Source organism: Myxine glutinosa, chromosome 12 (assembly GCF_964187855.1).
Source record: "Myxine glutinosa chromosome 12, kmMyxGlut1.1, whole genome shotgun sequence".
Classification (NCBI taxonomy): domain Eukaryota; kingdom Metazoa; phylum Chordata; class Myxini; order Myxiniformes; family Myxinidae; genus Myxine; species Myxine glutinosa.
Genome location: NC_136272.1, coordinates 9,541,665 through 9,558,355, shown reverse-complemented (window position 1 = coordinate 9,558,355; position 16,691 = coordinate 9,541,665). Strand labels below are relative to the sequence as shown.

Below are 16,691 nucleotides of genomic sequence, written 5' to 3'. Positions count from 1 at the left end.
TGCAGAAGAAAAGCCCTGAAGAAGATGCTTCATTCTTAAACAAACTTTTGTTTAGCTGGTTTAACAGGTGAGTAAAAATAGCTAATGGTGAAGTTTAGCCCAATCCACCAAGTCCAGAAGAGCTGAGTTTGATGATACAGGGCAGTGAGTGTGTTGAATCAAATTATTTTCTCAACTTCCTAGTTATTGTAATGTCACGCGAAAGCAATTTGAACAAATGCGCGTATATTTATGGGATTCATGATCCGTTGAAAGCATCTAACCCTTTGACATTTAGGATGGTCTACCTGGGTTACAAAAAGCCCCTGGAGATGGAGGACCTCTGGGAACTAAAGGCCAAAGATAAAGCCGATGCAGTCAGCCGAGCTTTTGAATGGAACTGGAAAGTTGAGCAAGTACTGAGCCGCAGAAACAGTGGCGGAAGAAATGTCGTTCGTAAAGCCAGCAACAGCAGCCAAATCCTCGATGTGGTAAGCCTTCTAGAAATAAAAATAGAACAATGGGTCCTTAAGCTCACCTGGTAAAGGAGCAACAGTCACTCAAACCACCTGCAGACCCCCCTCGGATTTTTTTTTTTTTTTAATGCCGTGAACAAACTTTGGTACATCACGGGTGAAGGTTGCGGTCAAGTTTCATTGAAATTGTGTGTGTAGTTTCAGAGAAGAGAGCAAATACCTACTTTTTGGGGGGGTCAAACATGGACCCAATTTGACCCTGTTAGACCCCCTTAGTCCACAATATATGTGTTTTTCTAAATTTTTGTAATGTCGTGAACAAACCTGAGTTCCAACATACGAAATATCACTTTAGCCAAGTTTGGTCACAATCCCATCAGCGGTTTTGGAGAAGTTACAAGTGTTTACAGACTTCCGGACAGACATAAGCCCTCAGGAACTACTTTCCAGGTGAGCTAAAAATATACCAAAATGAGAACGGCATTCGGTACAGCACGTACCTCTGCAAGACAGAACAGTTTACCTTTTCTATCCCACTGATAGGCCGGATCTGCATCCGGACTTTAACCGAAATCTAATCGGCTTGTTCTCGTCACTTACCCAACTCGCCCACCACGTTTCATCTGAATCCATCCACAACTTTTTGAAGTATCATGCTACATATCGTTTTGGCCCATTTCTCAATGCTAAAGCCTGGTGTTGGGCTAGCGGCTAGGGTGCCAGCTTAGGATCCTAGGATCCTGGGTTCGAATCCCGGTCGATCGCTGAATTAACGCCAGGGGGGTTGACTCATCCTGTCATCCTTCCGAGGTCGGCAAATTGAGTACCAGTTCACTGGTAATTCCCTGCTTGTCGTAAAAAGGCGACAAAAAGGGTTGGCGGCAGGAAGGGCATCCGGCCGTAAAACATTGCTTCAAAAAGGGGACCAGAAAACAACAACAACCACGGTCCCCCAAAAAGGCCAACCCCCGCTTTGCGGGGAAAAAATGGCCTCTAAAGGTGTTTTTTTTCTTCTTTTTTTTCTCAATGCTAAAGAATCTAGGCATCTGTACAAAAAGCTACATATATCGAACGGTTTCTAATGGAACACCTCACCGCTATTAGAACATTAAAATTGCATCAGATGTGGCAATAATTGTGATTTGTTGCTCCCAGCTTGCGGACTTGATGACAGAAGATGCCATTTGCATTCTTGCTGCCTTTATCCCTACCTCGTTTAGAATCCTGTATGGGCATGGTCAACTTGCGGGTTGTTTTTTTAAGCTCCTGGAGATGACAATGCAGCTCCTTTATACTTTAATTAATTACATTATACAATACTTTATATATTGATTTAAATCTCATATCATTCATTTCAGTCTCTTTATACTTAAAAAAAAAGTTTGTTAACCTTGTATTCATCTTTATGTGATGTCCCATAACATGTCAGGGTCCCGTGGTGATCATACAGAGGCCAGAAAAGAAGCCCAGCCTGTTTAAGGCAATGATTTATACGTATTATGCAGCATTACTTCATGTGGCTAGCTACAAAGTCATCTACGACCTCCTGTCTTTCGCAAGCCCACAGATCCTCAAGTGAGTGACAAGACACATGCTCAATGGACCAGAATAGCTGGTACTCAATTTGATTCATGTACTTGAAGGTCTTAAGGCAGGGCCTGTTGAACACTCAGGTGTTTTATTTTCTGTTGCTACCTGTTCTTGATGGTAATACATTTGGGTTCTTGTCCACAGGTTGATGATATCGTTTACCACAGACCTAAGTATTCCAGAATGGCGAGGGTACTTTTATGCAGTGCTTATGATGGCATCAGCCATCCTGCAGACCCTGTTACTGCAGCAGTATTTTCATCACAGTTTTGGCCTGGGCATGAATATCCGCACGACCATCATCGGAGCGGTCTACAAAAAGGTACAAACAGCCTCTGGAGATGGAATGGCTCGTTTGGCATCATTTAGGATGCATGGCTTTCTTGGCGTTTCCTTGATAGAAACTTGAAGCTGATTTGTGACAGGATGATGTGCTTATTACCACTTTGAGAAGTTAGCACAAATGGAACTGCAGTTTTTTACGGCGTAGCCCATAGGGCAATGCCATGTAGAACAGCGTTTGTCTGTCTATGTCCCCCACAGACATACACCAATCAGAGCTGAGGATTTGGTCACATGACAGGGGGACAGTGTTAAGTAACCATTACAGTTGCATATTTTATTAAAAGGAAATATAATGACCTGTGGCACGTTTTGGGGTCACAGCAGATGTCGAAAGGTAGGTAGGAGGTTTCAGAAATTCCTCAATACAATTATGATTTTGAAATGTGATCGGCACGGATCTTGCTCACGAATCCGGAAGTGAACAGATGACAACGGTACGATGGTTTGATAATATATCTATACAATTGCGATTTAACATTATATGTTGATATATTAATACCATCTTACTATAATTCACCAAATGTCCGTCTGTCCGTTCGAAGGTACCGCAAAAATGGCTCAACCGATCGCAACGATATTTTGGGTGGGTATTCCTGGGACCCCTGGGAGTAAAATAGGCTATATTGTTTTTCAAATTTTTTTCCAAGTTTTCCAATTTTCCAGTTTTTCCAAACAGTATGGAATAATATTTACCGACATGAACAGTGATGTGGCTTTTATTGAAATTCTACAAATACTGTTTAGATTTTGATGAGAATTATGAACTTGCCGCGAATGTGGAAGTGGACAGATGACGGCAATGCACGGGTTTGATAATATCCCAATAAAACCGTCATTCAATCGTAATGTTAAATCGTTAAACGTTAATCATGTTAATCGTTTTGTTAAAGTATCAATTGATGATTGCAATTGAGTGACTACAAGTACGATTTTGAATCTGTAATTGTATCCACCCAACCGTACGGAACTTCACATCAGGATTTAAATATTTGTTTATGTCACGAATGTTGTTAAAAGTTTATTTTTTTAATCTTAATGTTATTTCATTTGTGATTGGAGTTATGCTGTTGGGAATGAAAATGGAGATCGCGAGTTCAAGTGAATGACGAAATGCCGTGACGGTTTCTCCTTTCTGAACGTGAATTCGCGGATCGCCATATGCAGATTCGCCATTGACTGGGTATGGAACAAACGTACCCGTTTGTTTGCCAACGGGTACGTTTTTCATGGAAGTCCTTCACTAACTTGCTGTTCATGTCTGATGTGCGACTGAAGGTGCGACAGGAATGTGGAATTTATTGGTTTCATGCTTTAGCATTCGCCGTTTCTGCATTGTCTGTTTGCTTCTGGCTTCCCACACGTGCGTAGCACAGGTACCTCACTAGTAGTATTAATTTGTGATTGGAATGATTGATGATGCTGTTTGGAACGAAAATATAGAGAGATTGAGTTTAAAGCAGAATGAGGAAATGACGTAAGGGTTTCCATCCGTGACATTCACGGATTCCCCATTTGCAGTTTCGCCTTGACTGGATAGAGCAACATTCAGACGTTTTTTGTGTAAGTCATTCACGAATGTGTTGTCAATGCCTGACGTTCAACTGAAGATGGCACAGGAATGTGGAATTTATTGGTTCATTGTTTGCCATTCGCTGTGATTTTACCCAAGTCATTCACGAACCTGATGTCCATGCCTGAAGACAAAAAAAAATTAATACTCACATTATTTGTTAACTGGTATCTTCCCACCCAAGTCGTATTATCCTTTTCATCTAAAGTATCAAAGAAGCACGGATACGCCGTTGTTGAGACTATCGGTCTTTTTTTGTATGTATCCAAAGTCGAGGCTCATAGAGGAGCTATAACAAAAAATGGACCAGGACGCTACAGAACAAAAGGAACAGCAGAAAGAAAGGGTGAAACACAACAACAGCACGGTTGAGGGACAAAATAGATGGGACTTCGACAAATAAGGGATGTCATGTGGGGAAGAATGAGGGGTAGTCGGGGATGCATGTGGTGGACAAGATGGATACAGAAGCAAATACTCAGGAAGGGGAAATTGGAAAGTTTTCGGGGAGGGGGGTGGGGGGGGTTGTAGAAAAGATCAAGGTTTTGGATGAGTGATGATGTGAGATGGTGGTGAACAGATAGCTGTCTTCAATATCTGGAGGCAAGAGGAGCAAAGCTTTCCCAAGATGTGACAGGTAGGATGCAGGGGCTAAATTGTGATTTCATACACCAGAGGAATAACCTGAGTTTGCTGAGACACCATCTTCCCCTTTGGGACGGACATCTTTACAAGTTTGATCTTCCCAGGACAGGTCTCGACTATAACAGTGATGCCAAGAAGCTCCAGAAGCTGTCGCTCTGTGAATGTATGGATAGGACAGACGATTGTGAGTTTTGAGATACGGTATAATCCTGCCTTGGAGATACTGTGACGTGAGACTGGTTTAGGTCGAAGTACATTTTCCTTGTGCTTGGTTTCCCAAGGAGATGGAAAGGGAATTCAAATTAATTTGAAAAAGCGCTAGTTCTAGAACATTACTTTGAGGAAGACCAAGGGAATAAGCCATCGCTGAACAATACGCTGCTGCTCGCACTTGGGAAGTATGATATTGGTTTACCATTGCACTTTTGAAAAAAAAAAATCAGTTATCTTCGACTATAGAAGAAAAAAAAATCGCTCGATAGTGCCGAAGCCTTTTTAAATTAATGACATATCCAAGTTATGTACAAGTTATGTACAAGTACACATTCGCATAAATACAAAACAATCACCAGACATTTGAATACAAATAAATCAAACAATTCCGGAAGTGTACGAAGTTGGTAGTACGGCTTCTTCTTCTTCTTGCTGATCGGCAAAACACTTAACTCAGAAACGTGATGAACGGCACATTCACTCACCAGCATATATATGAACCCCCTTCCTCTCCATTTCTCCCCCCTCCCCTCCCCTCCCCCCTCTCCATTTCTCCCCCCTTCCCCCCCCCCTCTCACTTTCTCCCCCCTTCCCCCCTCAGCCACACTCCCCCCCCCGCTCCCCCCTCCCCTCCCTTTCCCCTCCCCTTCCCCCCCTCCCCCCCTCTCCACTTCTCCCCCCTCACCCACCCTCCCCCTCCCCCTCCCCCGCCCGGCAACGCTGGGTATTTCTGCTAGTTTATGATAAGTGAATGGGAGAAGATTAATGACATCATGTTTGCAGTGATCGTTTCTATTGTTTTATCAATAATGGGGAGAGGGTTGACCTGTTCGTAGTTGATAATATAATTAACACTACCTGCACTTTAAGACCACTCACCTCCAAGCTGTCTAACCTGGGTTCAAATCCCCACCCAGCTATAAATGGTCATACAGGTGTTTCACAGGCAGGGCGATTCACCAATGTGTGTGCCGTCCCTCGGATGGATGTTAAACAGGCTTCCTGTCTGCTGGAATTAGTTGATAAATGGTAAAGATCCCACGGTGTCCTTCACGAAGAGTAGGCGAGCTATCGCCGGCACCATGAACAAATGACAAATTCTTGCCATGACCTACATAGGGCACTACAACAGCGGCATGCCCTCATCCAGGGATGGTGCGCTGCTACTTTGTGCTGCATATGAAAGAAGAAGAAGAAGCTGCACTTGGTGAGAAGGGAAAGGACGTCGGGTGGTGGGATGGGGGCTTGTTATATTTATATAATACAGGTAAATTGGTCCAAATGATCTTTACCTGTGCATTAGGACTGTCCGATGTCTTGTGCACTTTCACGTCGTCTTAAAGCTTTGTTAGAAAAGGCCTTTGACTTGTCTAAAGGTCACAACATTATCGATGGTTCTTTTTTAAACCTGGAGTCATTAATTTAACTTATTTGTCTTCATTAGCAAGACGTTAAACATAAAAAGGAAATCGGGTTTCTCCGTGATATCCTGACTGACGAAATAGTGCAGGGATCGTGGTCAATACCTGTGATTCTCTGGTCTTTCGCAGGCATTGGTGATGTCCAGTGCAGCGCACCGGGCCTCCACGATGGGTGAAGTTGTGAATCTCATGTCAACAGACGCACAGCGTTTCATGGATGTGGCAGCCAACATACAGCTCATCTGGTCATCACCTCTGCAAATAATACTTGCATTGATCTTTCTCTGGATCGAGCTGGGTCCATCGGTCCTTGCAGGCTTGGCTGTAATGATCCTGCTTATCCCAATCAATGCTCTCCTCGCAAATAAGTCTCGTGGGTTCCAGGCAAGATTTTTGACTCCACTCAATTGCACCGATATTGGTCATAATAGAAGGTTGCGGCATTCGTCGTGGTATTCAGAAAGAATTTGTCAGAAGTACATGAATAACCATCATTATATTATGTGCTGGTAAAAAGCCCGTCAAAAATGATGGATTGGAACGGTTTATTCGACGGTGCAGCCTCGTGAGCGTGCCAAAGTCTGAAGCCTCGGCCTAGTGTCAGGTGTGCTTATATCCTCTTCATTTATTAGATATCCTACGGATGTAAATGAACACTCGTTTTACTCTTTACGTGTTGCACATCACGTGCAGCTAATTTCACCTCCCTGTACCTTGTATTTATTATTATTTATTTTTTTTTAAACCACTTCTGTACACCGCCCCTGAGGCTCAGTTTGCAAGCCACCGTCTACACTTCCAATAGAAGAGACATAATTACTCATTTATGGAAAATGTTTTTCGAGTTTTATCTTCAAAAATAGACCGTAGTGAACACACATTCATGTTAATAGATTGGCCTTCAAAACCTGCCCTTATGAAAGGGGCCAGACATCTGTACAAACACACAAACTGACAGTGTTTTACACAGCAGATATGACACCTTGTTTGGCTCCAACTATCTCTGGACGTGATGTCCTGTGACCTTTTTGGGGGATGGAGGTGGGACATTAAGGACAGAGTTGAACACCATGCAATCACAGACATTAGATGATTCTGGATTCAGATCTTCACCAAAATCGAATCAATTTGTCGCTGTCACATTCCCAAACTGTCCACCAAATTTTGTTCGAATCTGTCCATAACTTTTATAACTATTTGAGACGTCCTGCTCAGACAGAAAAAACAAACACAAATGGGGGTGAACACATAACTATCGTCCACCTTCGGTGGGAGGGAAGTTGGGGGGGGGGGGGGGGTAGGGGAGGGGTAAAAATAGGTACTTATTTAAGCGACACACTGTATAACTAAAGGGTGGCAAATATGTAGATCTTATTTTTTCCAAAAATACAACAAACAACAACATGCATTTTAAGGCCATTTTCCCTGCAAGAGCGGGGGTTAGCCTTGCGGTCCCCATGACGATCTTCTCCATTTTGCCCTATTTTCTGCATCTCTCCTTGTTAACCCCCTTGCCCGCATTTCTTCTTCCACCATCTTTAGCCAAGTCTTTCTCGGTCTTCCCCGTCCTCTACTTCCTTCCACATTCATTTCCATCACTCTTCCCAACCAGTCACTTTCATCCTTCCTCAACACATGACCAAACCATCTCAACCTGTTCCTCTTCACAGCATCAATCACAGGCTCTATTCCCATCATCTTTCGCAATTCATCATTTGTCTTCCTCTCTCTCAACGATACGATCGCACATCCACCGAACCATTCGCATTTCCACCCTTTCCAGCCTTCGTTGCTGCTCTACGTTCATTACCCATGTCGCGCTCCCATAAATCATAACCCTTCTCACACATGCAGCATACACCTTTCCCTTCAGCTTCAGCGACACTTTCCTCCTCATCAGCACGCCACTCAGTTCCCGAAACTTCTTCCATGCACATCTCACTCCAGCAACCGTTGCCGAGTCTGATCCACCTTCTCCATTCAGCTTGTCTCCGAGGTAGCAAAATCTTTTCACACCTTCCAGCTTCACGCCATCTCCAAGATCCAACTCAATATTTCCTCCATCTGCAGCTCCCTCTGTGCACACCTTACATTTGAATGTAGCTGCCGCACTGGTTAATGACCCTCTCAGACCACTGCATTTTTGATGAACCCACTCAGTGCACATTGTACATTGAATGGAGTTCACTCCGACACCCTTCCTGCACACAGCACATTGCCACTTCCCAGTTCTTTCCACCTCACCACATGCTTTACCACTTGCCATCACCTTCGTCTTTCTGATATTCACCTTCAGACCTTTTGTCTCCATACATTCCTTCCACTTGTTCAACTTTTCCTTCAGTCCATCCATCCTTTCCGCAATCAACACCAGATCATCTGCATTCAACAACTCCCATGGTAAACCCTCCTTTACGTTCTGAGCCAGCACCTCCATCACAGCCACAAATAGTAGTGGACTTAGTACCGACCCCTGATGCACTCCTACCTTCACCTCAAACTCACCACTGTTCCTGTCCTTCGTCCTTACAGCTGTGCGCGCTCTTTTGTACATTGCCATCACTACTCTGATCAACGATTCCTCCACTCCTAACTTCCTCAATGCCCATGTCAATACTTTGCGTGGAGCCCTATCGAATGCTTTCTCCAGATCAACAAACCCAAGAAACAACTTCTTCCTTGGAATTCTCCTGCAACTGCCTCGCAATAAAGAGCGCGTCTGTCGTTCCTCTTCCTGGCATAAATCCAAACTGCATTTCGTCGATCTTCACCTTCTAACTTATCCTCCTCTACAACACCCTTTCCAATACCTTAATTCCATGCTCCAATAACTTTATTGCTCGGTACGAGCCACACTCCAGAGGGTCATCTTTCCCCTTGTATAGAGGGACGAGGGTACTCAGTTCCCAAGCCACTGGAATGCGACCTTCTTTCACCACCAGATTGCAGATCTCTGTCATTCTCTTCACACCCAAATTTCCCGCTGCCTTCAACATATCTCCCACAACTCCCGTCGGCCCTCCCGCTTTTCGACTCTTCATTGCTTTTATCGCTTCCTCAACTTCCTTCTCAGTTATCTTCTCTGCCGGTCCTAAAACTGGGTTACTCTCTATGTTGCCATCCCATTCATTCTCTGTATTCAACAGCATTTCCATATATCTTTTCCATCTTCCTTTAATTCCATCTGGGTCCACAACGATTTGTCCCACTTCATCCTTCAAGCAACTCACCCCCATCACATCACACCTCTCTTTCGCTATCTGCTTTGCAATCCTGAGTACCGCTCTCTGACCCTCTTCCGAATCCAAGCGTTCTCCGAACATTTTCCTACACGCCTCCTACGCCTTTGCTGCCTCTTTCTTTGCAGCCTTCTTGGCTGCCTTATAATTTTCATGCTCTGCTTTTTCTGCTCCCGTACCCTTCGCCTTCTGCCACTCCTTGAACTTCTTACTCTTTTCGTCAATGCTCTTTCAACCTCCACACCTTCATTCTCGGTTGGTACTTCACCCGCCGAGCTCTCCTCGCACCTTTCACCCTTACGTCGCAGACAACCAAGTGGTGCTGTGAAACAGCCTCCTCCCCCGGGATCACCTTTGTGTCCCAGAGGTGCCCGCTATCTCGCCTACGCACCATCAGGTAGTCAACGGTTGTCGTCGACCCACCTGACATGTATGTAACAAGCTTATTATCCTCTTTCTGGAACTGAGTATTACAAATCAACAAATCGGCTCCATCAGCAAACTCCAAAATCCTTTCACCTTCTCCATTTCTCACACCATATCCGTAACCCCCATGAACTCCCTCAAAACCGTCGATACTCCTTCCCACATGTCCATTTAGGTCTCCTCCTACCACAACAACTTCCTCATCTTTCACGTTTTCCATCAGCTTCGCTATTGCACACCAGAACCTGTCCTTCTCTTCATCGCTCCGACCAACCTGCGGAGCATATCCCGAGATGATGTTCACCAAGAGCTTTCCAATCATCATTTTCACCATCATCAACCTTTCACTCGCTCTCGTCACACTCGCCACACTGTCTACAAACTCCTCAGAAAACAGGACACCAACACCATTCACGCCCTCCGGGCACCCTTGCCACACAAACTTGTATTTCTGTCCCTGCCTACCCTTCACCATTCTCACACCACTTCCCTTCCATCTCGTCTCTTGCACACAACATATGTCCACTCTTCTTATGATCAATACTTCCACCACTTCTCCTGATCTCCCTGTCATTGTCCCTACATTCCATGTCCCAAACCTCAGAAACCGATTTCCACTTCCGGCTGTACCCTGCCCATATGTAGTTGTAATTGTCATGGTTCTCTTTTTTTTGAGGCAATGTTTTTATGGCTGGATGCCCTTCCTGACGCCAACCCTCTTCGTCGCCTCTTACGACACGCAGGGATACGGTGTACCTATTCTAAACCAGGGTACACACCGGGATGTTCGATGTTGGATGTTGGACCGGGATGTTCGAACATCCTCCAATGTTCAATGTATATAAGGTTGTCCAAAACGGGATTACCAGAATTCCTTTGTTCCCAATTTTTACCGCCTGTGAACTCACATCCATATGTTTCTCCAGTCTTGATTTTTACCTCGATCTTGTAAGGTAAAGTTCAATGGCATTTCATATCATCTCTGATTTCTGCTCATCTTTTCCATGTGCACTTAGTCCACCTGCATATGTCATGTTCACCTGGTCTCCAAAACTCTAAAATTTCCCAACGTTGAGGAATTTGTATAGGCAAGCCCATCATATCCCATTGCATACACCGGTAATCCTAATAAGATGCAGTTTTTTGGGGGATGCTGATAATGACAGTGTTAAGGTAACTCGTTTACATATCACAAGATGGGAGGTATTGGGAACATCGTGTTTAACATTTGTCCCTCCTCCTCCCCCAGGTAAAGACCATGGAAATCAAAGATGAAAGAATCAAAATGATGAATGAGATATTGAACGGTATCAAGGTAAAATATTTTGGTTCCTCAAGGGGAAAATGTTATTGGAGAGATTGAGGAAGTTGGTTCCACAGTACATTAAAATCGTGCTGTTTCTAAATCTCATCACTTGATATTTTCCAACCTGACTGTCAGATCCTCAAACTGTACGCATGGGAGCCTTCCTTTGGAGAACAGGTCACGAGTGTTCGGAATGCGGAGCTGGACGTCATGCGTAGCTACAACTACCTCAACTCGGTCTCCATCTTTTTCTTCACCTGTGCCCCTTTCTTGGTTAGACTTTATAATTCCTGATGTTGACAAATATCACTTAATTTAAGGCCAATCAGGTGACGTTTCACTGTCAAATGTACACATCTCAAAAAGGTAAAATTTTGCAAAAGATTTGTTTCAATTGTTCTCTGAAATGCACGAGAATACGAAACGACATACGGTGTTTTAAATTCTAAACTGTTCATGTTTGGATTCACGTGACAAATTTTTTTCAACCTCTGGCAGGTATCTTTAGCCAGCTTCGGCGTCTACTTAGCAGTGGACCCAAATAACATTCTGGATGCACAAAAGGTCTTCACTTCAATCTCCCTCTTCAACATCCTGCGCTTCCCATTGACCATGCTGCCCATCATCATCTCTTACCTCGTGCAGGTCTTGTCCCACATCCCTTTTCTCTTCTTTCTTTAACGTTTGCATACAGCAGAAAAGGAAGATGTCATTTATAAATATTTGGCAACACGGGCAATGCCCCTTGAAAACAACTTGAGGATAAGGTGTTCGGGTTACCCTAACCTGACCTGAACATCATTAAAGGAAACTAGACATCTCCGTAATGGCGTCTCTATAAAAAATGAGGGCAAAAACAATGTGCCTGTCACGTCGAAACAAAACGGATGGAAACCCATTAGTAACAATAAATTAATATGATAAATGTTTTGACACCTGATACCAGGGTGGAATAAATGTGTGCACGCCAAGGAGATATGCAAGCAGGTAATGAATCCGAACGAGTTCATTAAATGCTGACTTGTAGGAACGAAATGATCGCATGCGCACCCTTTGCGACAGAAAATCAGGTTCAGGGATATGGAGCTGGGTAAGAATTCCGATTATGCAATTTGCTTCGGCTGAATGTAACGAGGTAACCTAATACAGAGGGACTTTCCTCACCACAATACCACATACAAGGCTTTCATCCGCAGCGCAATGGAATACTGCTCTCCCCTATGGGCCGGTGCTCCTGCCTCACACCTAGCTCGGCTTCACGCTGCAGAAACAAAAGCTTTTAGAATCATTGGAATCTCCCGCGATGAAGGTAACTCCGAGGGCTTTTCACTTGCTCACCGCAGGCAGGTTGGTGGTCTTTCTGTCTTCTACCGACTCCTCTCCGGCCTTGCTCCCCCAGCTCTCTCTCTGTGCTCTGTCCCCCAAATATTCCTACAGGTCGCACAAGATCTGCCAGCAACCCTCTTATGGTTAAATTGCCAAAATTAAGACTCTATTCACCTTCACTCTTTCATTCCTCTTTTCTCCTGCCTCTGGAACAAACTACCTCACTCTCTTCGATCCCACTCCTCCTCCAGGTCTTTAAAACAGCTGTTCATCACCATCTCTTATCTTCCCCCATCCAAAACCTTAATCTTTTCTACCCTCGTTAATTCACCTCAGATCCACTTTTTTGAAATACCGACTTCTTTCCTGGAAGTCCTAGCAGTATCCATGTTTTTTCCTCTCCCACCCCCCCCCCCCCCCCTCCAACGCCTCCTCCCCCCAAGCCCTCAAACTCCCACAGATCTCCCGATGTCCATGCTCTCAAATGTTGTTCTTGTGTGCTTCCGCCTCTCTCCCCATCTTGCCTCCCGCTCCCTTTATTTCGTCTTATGTGTCCGTTTGGTTTTTTGTCCTTAATGTTAGCTCTTAGATGAGCTTCGATCTTGTATGCAAAAAAAAAAAAATGCTGTGCCATGACAGCACGACTGAGCATACATGGTTGTGAACAGTCGACTGGAAATTACTTGGATGTTTGAATACATTTTCAAAAATATATATTTTGGTTATTCTTAATGTCACAAAGAATACTTTCTCGATATCATATTCCTTGCAATGTTTGCCATGTTTATTATCCCCATGCTTTTCTTTAATGGGAGGATATTGTAATCGACTCGGTCCGTCTGTCCGTCTGTCTGCTATGCTATGTCCTAAACCAGCGTTTCTCAACCTTTGATGGCCCATGGCCCCCCTACCGAGTCGCTTAACATTCGTGGCCCCCTGCCCTTCAATAAAAGATGCAGATTTCGTTTTATGAAATTTATTTACTCAGTCTTAAAAGATAAATCAAAGTAAACATTTTTCTAAGCAATACAATCAATGAGACACTTGCTGTTGGGCTTGTCTGACGAGGCCTCTTATGTCCGGCTCCGTCTTGGACACAGCAAGGCGAATATCGTTCCCAACGTCAAGACGGTTTCTGGACTTCGTTTTAATGGTCGCAAGGTCAGAAAATCCAGATTCGCAAAGATATGTTGTGGCGAATTGAATGAGCATTACGGATGCCTTCTTGCTGAGTAGTGGATACGCATCCTGAACAGACAACCAGAAGGTGGAGAGGTCTTCTTTGTTACTGAAGACCAGCTTCATTGCTTTTGAAACCTTCAACTCTGCCAGCTCCTCTGCTTCGTCTTCAGTAGGTTCAATTTTGGCGTTGAACGGGTCTTTGTGCCACGGAACATCCAACGGTGCATCGTCGAAATACGATTTGAACTCAGCGGAGAGATTGTCGAGATGTCTAGTGATGCAATCTTTGATGCCGACGGGAAGCTCAATCCTCTGCGTCTGCAGGTGCTCGTCCAAGAAAGGAAACGAGGCAGTGGACCCGGCCTTGATTCGTGCCTGCCAGACTTCCATTCTAGCAGACAGTCCGGCAAGCTTGTCTTGAACGTCACTGACTGTCACATCACGGCCTTGCAAGGACTGGTTCATTTCGTTGAGTTGGCCGAATATATCGGCCAGGTAGGCGAGCATCATGACGAACTCTTCATTGTCGAAGTGGACATGGAGGTTGTTTTCGTTGTCTCGCAGGAAGATTTCCACCTCAACCCGGAGTTCATACAGCCGAGAGAGGCATTTCCCCCTCGATAGCCAACGGACTTTGGTGTGGAACAGAAGTCCAACATGTTCCGCTCCCATTTCGTTGGCCAGTAGTTGGAAGAGCCGATGATTTTTGGCCTTCGCACGAATGAAGTTGATCACTTTGACCGCGACGTCCATGACTTCCAGCAAACGAGGCGGAAGAGTCTTTGACGCAAGAGCGTATCGGTGTAGCGAACAGTGGGAGGACGTCACATGGGGCCATTCGTTCTTCACAAGCGTGACGAACCCTCCTCTGACGCCGACCATCGCTGGGGCACCATCAGTACAAATGTGCTTGAAATTCTGCCAACCGAGTCCGTTAGCTTCAAAAAAAGAGTCCACAATAGCTTTGATATCTGCCGCTGTCGTTGTGGTTGGTAGGGTATTGCAGAACAAGAACTCTTCCTTCATCTTTCCCTTTCTCTCGTAGCGAGCGAAGGCGATCAACTGGCTCTCCAGGGCGGTGTCGGTAGACTCGTCTAATTGAAGGCTAGCCTGGAGCGTGCTTTGTTTGATTTCGGAGCAAACTTGACGGCACACATCAGCAGCCATGTCGTCAATCCGTCGTCGGATCGTGTCATTAGAGAGCGAAACTTGCTGCATTTTCTTTTTCGCCTCTGGTCCGATCATCAATTCCACCATTTTCTCTGTACATGGCTTGATAAGGTCCTCAGCAATAGTGTGTGGCTTCTTGCACTTCGCAATTCGGTATGCCACTTCGTAGCTGGATTGAAGAGCAGGTTTTTCTTCTGGCCGGAATCCAAATTTGGGAAGTGTCGCTTCACGGTCATATCGTGATCGTTTCGCAGACAGAGCGTCGATATTATCTTCCTTCCTTCCGGGATGCATCTTGTCGCGATGGTTTGAAAGTTTGGAAGGACGTAGTGATGCATTTGACATCACGACCGAGCAGTGCAGACATTGCGCGCAGTCCACGCCATCTCGACTGACATTCGTGAATCCAAACTTGACATAGCTGTCATTCCATTTTCGAGCCTTCGACATCTGAGAAAAAAATTGCAAATACGAATTAATTACTTTTGTAACGGTAATACAGTAAGGTTGAAAATTAGGTTTAGAAAAGTGCTCTGGAGGGAAGGAGAAGAAAGGAAGTAGAGATGTAAAGAAGCAGAAAGAGATGGAGAGAAACTCATCTACCCTTTTTTAGAGAAGGTTAAACTCATCTACCCTTTTTACTTTGACACTATGACCGGAGACTCGTCACCTTAATTGTACATTACAAGCTTCTGCATTCTGAATCGCAGTTTTTCGGCGTCCGCTCGTGGCCCCCCGGTCGAAGGCCCGTGGCCCCCTTGAGGGGCCACGGGCCCCCGGTTGAGAAACGCTGTCCTAAACGGTTGTGCAGAAATTCCCCAAACTCGGTAGTTGTAATCACCACATGGCAATATGGTGCGAGACCAGTATTATTTTTGGCTCCGCCCCCGAGTGGCACTGGGGCGGGGTCAAATGGTCAAATACCCAAAATGCAATTAAAGTCCCATTTTAAGTCAAACTTTGTATACGCAATCAACAGTGGTGGACGCATTAAATATGTAACGATTTATTTTTGGATTTAACACCTCATTCATGCCCCAGGTGGTGCAGACTCACATCAAAGGGGTCAAAACGTGTTTTTGTTTGTTTGTTTTTTTTAACTCAAAATTTGATTATTGGGTCATTCCTCATCATCGTTTTATCCTGGTGTTGGCTTCGCAGTTAGGATCCTGGGTTCGAATCCCGGTCAATCGCCGAATTAACACCAGGGGGATTGACTCAGCCTGTCATCCTTCCGTGGTCGGCAAATTTAGTACCAGTTCACTGGTAATTCCCTGTGTGTGTGTCGCAAGAGGAGACTAACAGGGTTGGCGGCAGGAAGGGCATCCGGCCCTAAAACATTGCTTCAAAAAGGGGACCAGGGTGACCAAAAAAGGCCAACCCCTGCTCTGCGGGGGGAATTGGCCCCTTCAGGTGGTTCTTTCTCCTTTCTTTCCTCATCGTCGTTTTACGGCCGCTTCCATGCTTGCATGTGTATTCCTGGTGGACCGTTTTGCCATCTTTCAACTTTGCTTTAGGTGGGAAGTGTGTGGATGTGCAATGGCGTGCCATCGACAACCGCTCTGGTTTAGGTTTAAATTGGTGAAATCTTACCTAAGTGCATGCTGCCATGATCCCTCAGTTCAAAGTTCCAAATCACCCTGGCATTCAAAGTAGCCCCAGTTGATGGTCCTATTGTTTCACCAAAACCGAGTTTATCAGAAGGTTGTGCCAGGTTTACGACTTGACCTTCTGTCCTTGTACTTGCAGGCCAGTGTGTCTCTAAACCGCTTGGAGTCCTTCCTCAACAACTCTGAACGAGAC

At 44.9% G+C, this 16,691-nt stretch overlaps 1 protein-coding gene across 1 annotated transcript in view; it reads left to right on the top strand.

Annotated features, from left to right (window-relative positions):
- The first annotated feature begins 260 nt into the window (after positions 1–260).
- LOC137438237 (ATP-binding cassette sub-family C member 2-like) overlaps positions 261–16,691 on the top strand; it is a 94,549-nt gene continuing 78,118 nt past the window's right edge. Inside the window, exons 1-8 of the mRNA XM_078766242.1 lie at positions 261–470; positions 1,885–2,030; positions 2,190–2,367; positions 6,369–6,623; positions 11,154–11,219; positions 11,346–11,483; positions 11,709–11,855; positions 16,638–16,691. The exon at positions 16,638–16,691 is cut by the window's right edge and continues 31 nt beyond it. Of these exons, the coding sequence (XP_078622368.1) occupies positions 279–470; positions 1,885–2,030; positions 2,190–2,367; positions 6,369–6,623; positions 11,154–11,219; positions 11,346–11,483; positions 11,709–11,855; positions 16,638–16,691 (1,176 nt within the window). The 5' untranslated portion in view covers positions 261–278. The remainder of the gene's footprint in view (positions 471–1,884; positions 2,031–2,189; positions 2,368–6,368; positions 6,624–11,153; positions 11,220–11,345; positions 11,484–11,708; positions 11,856–16,637) is intronic.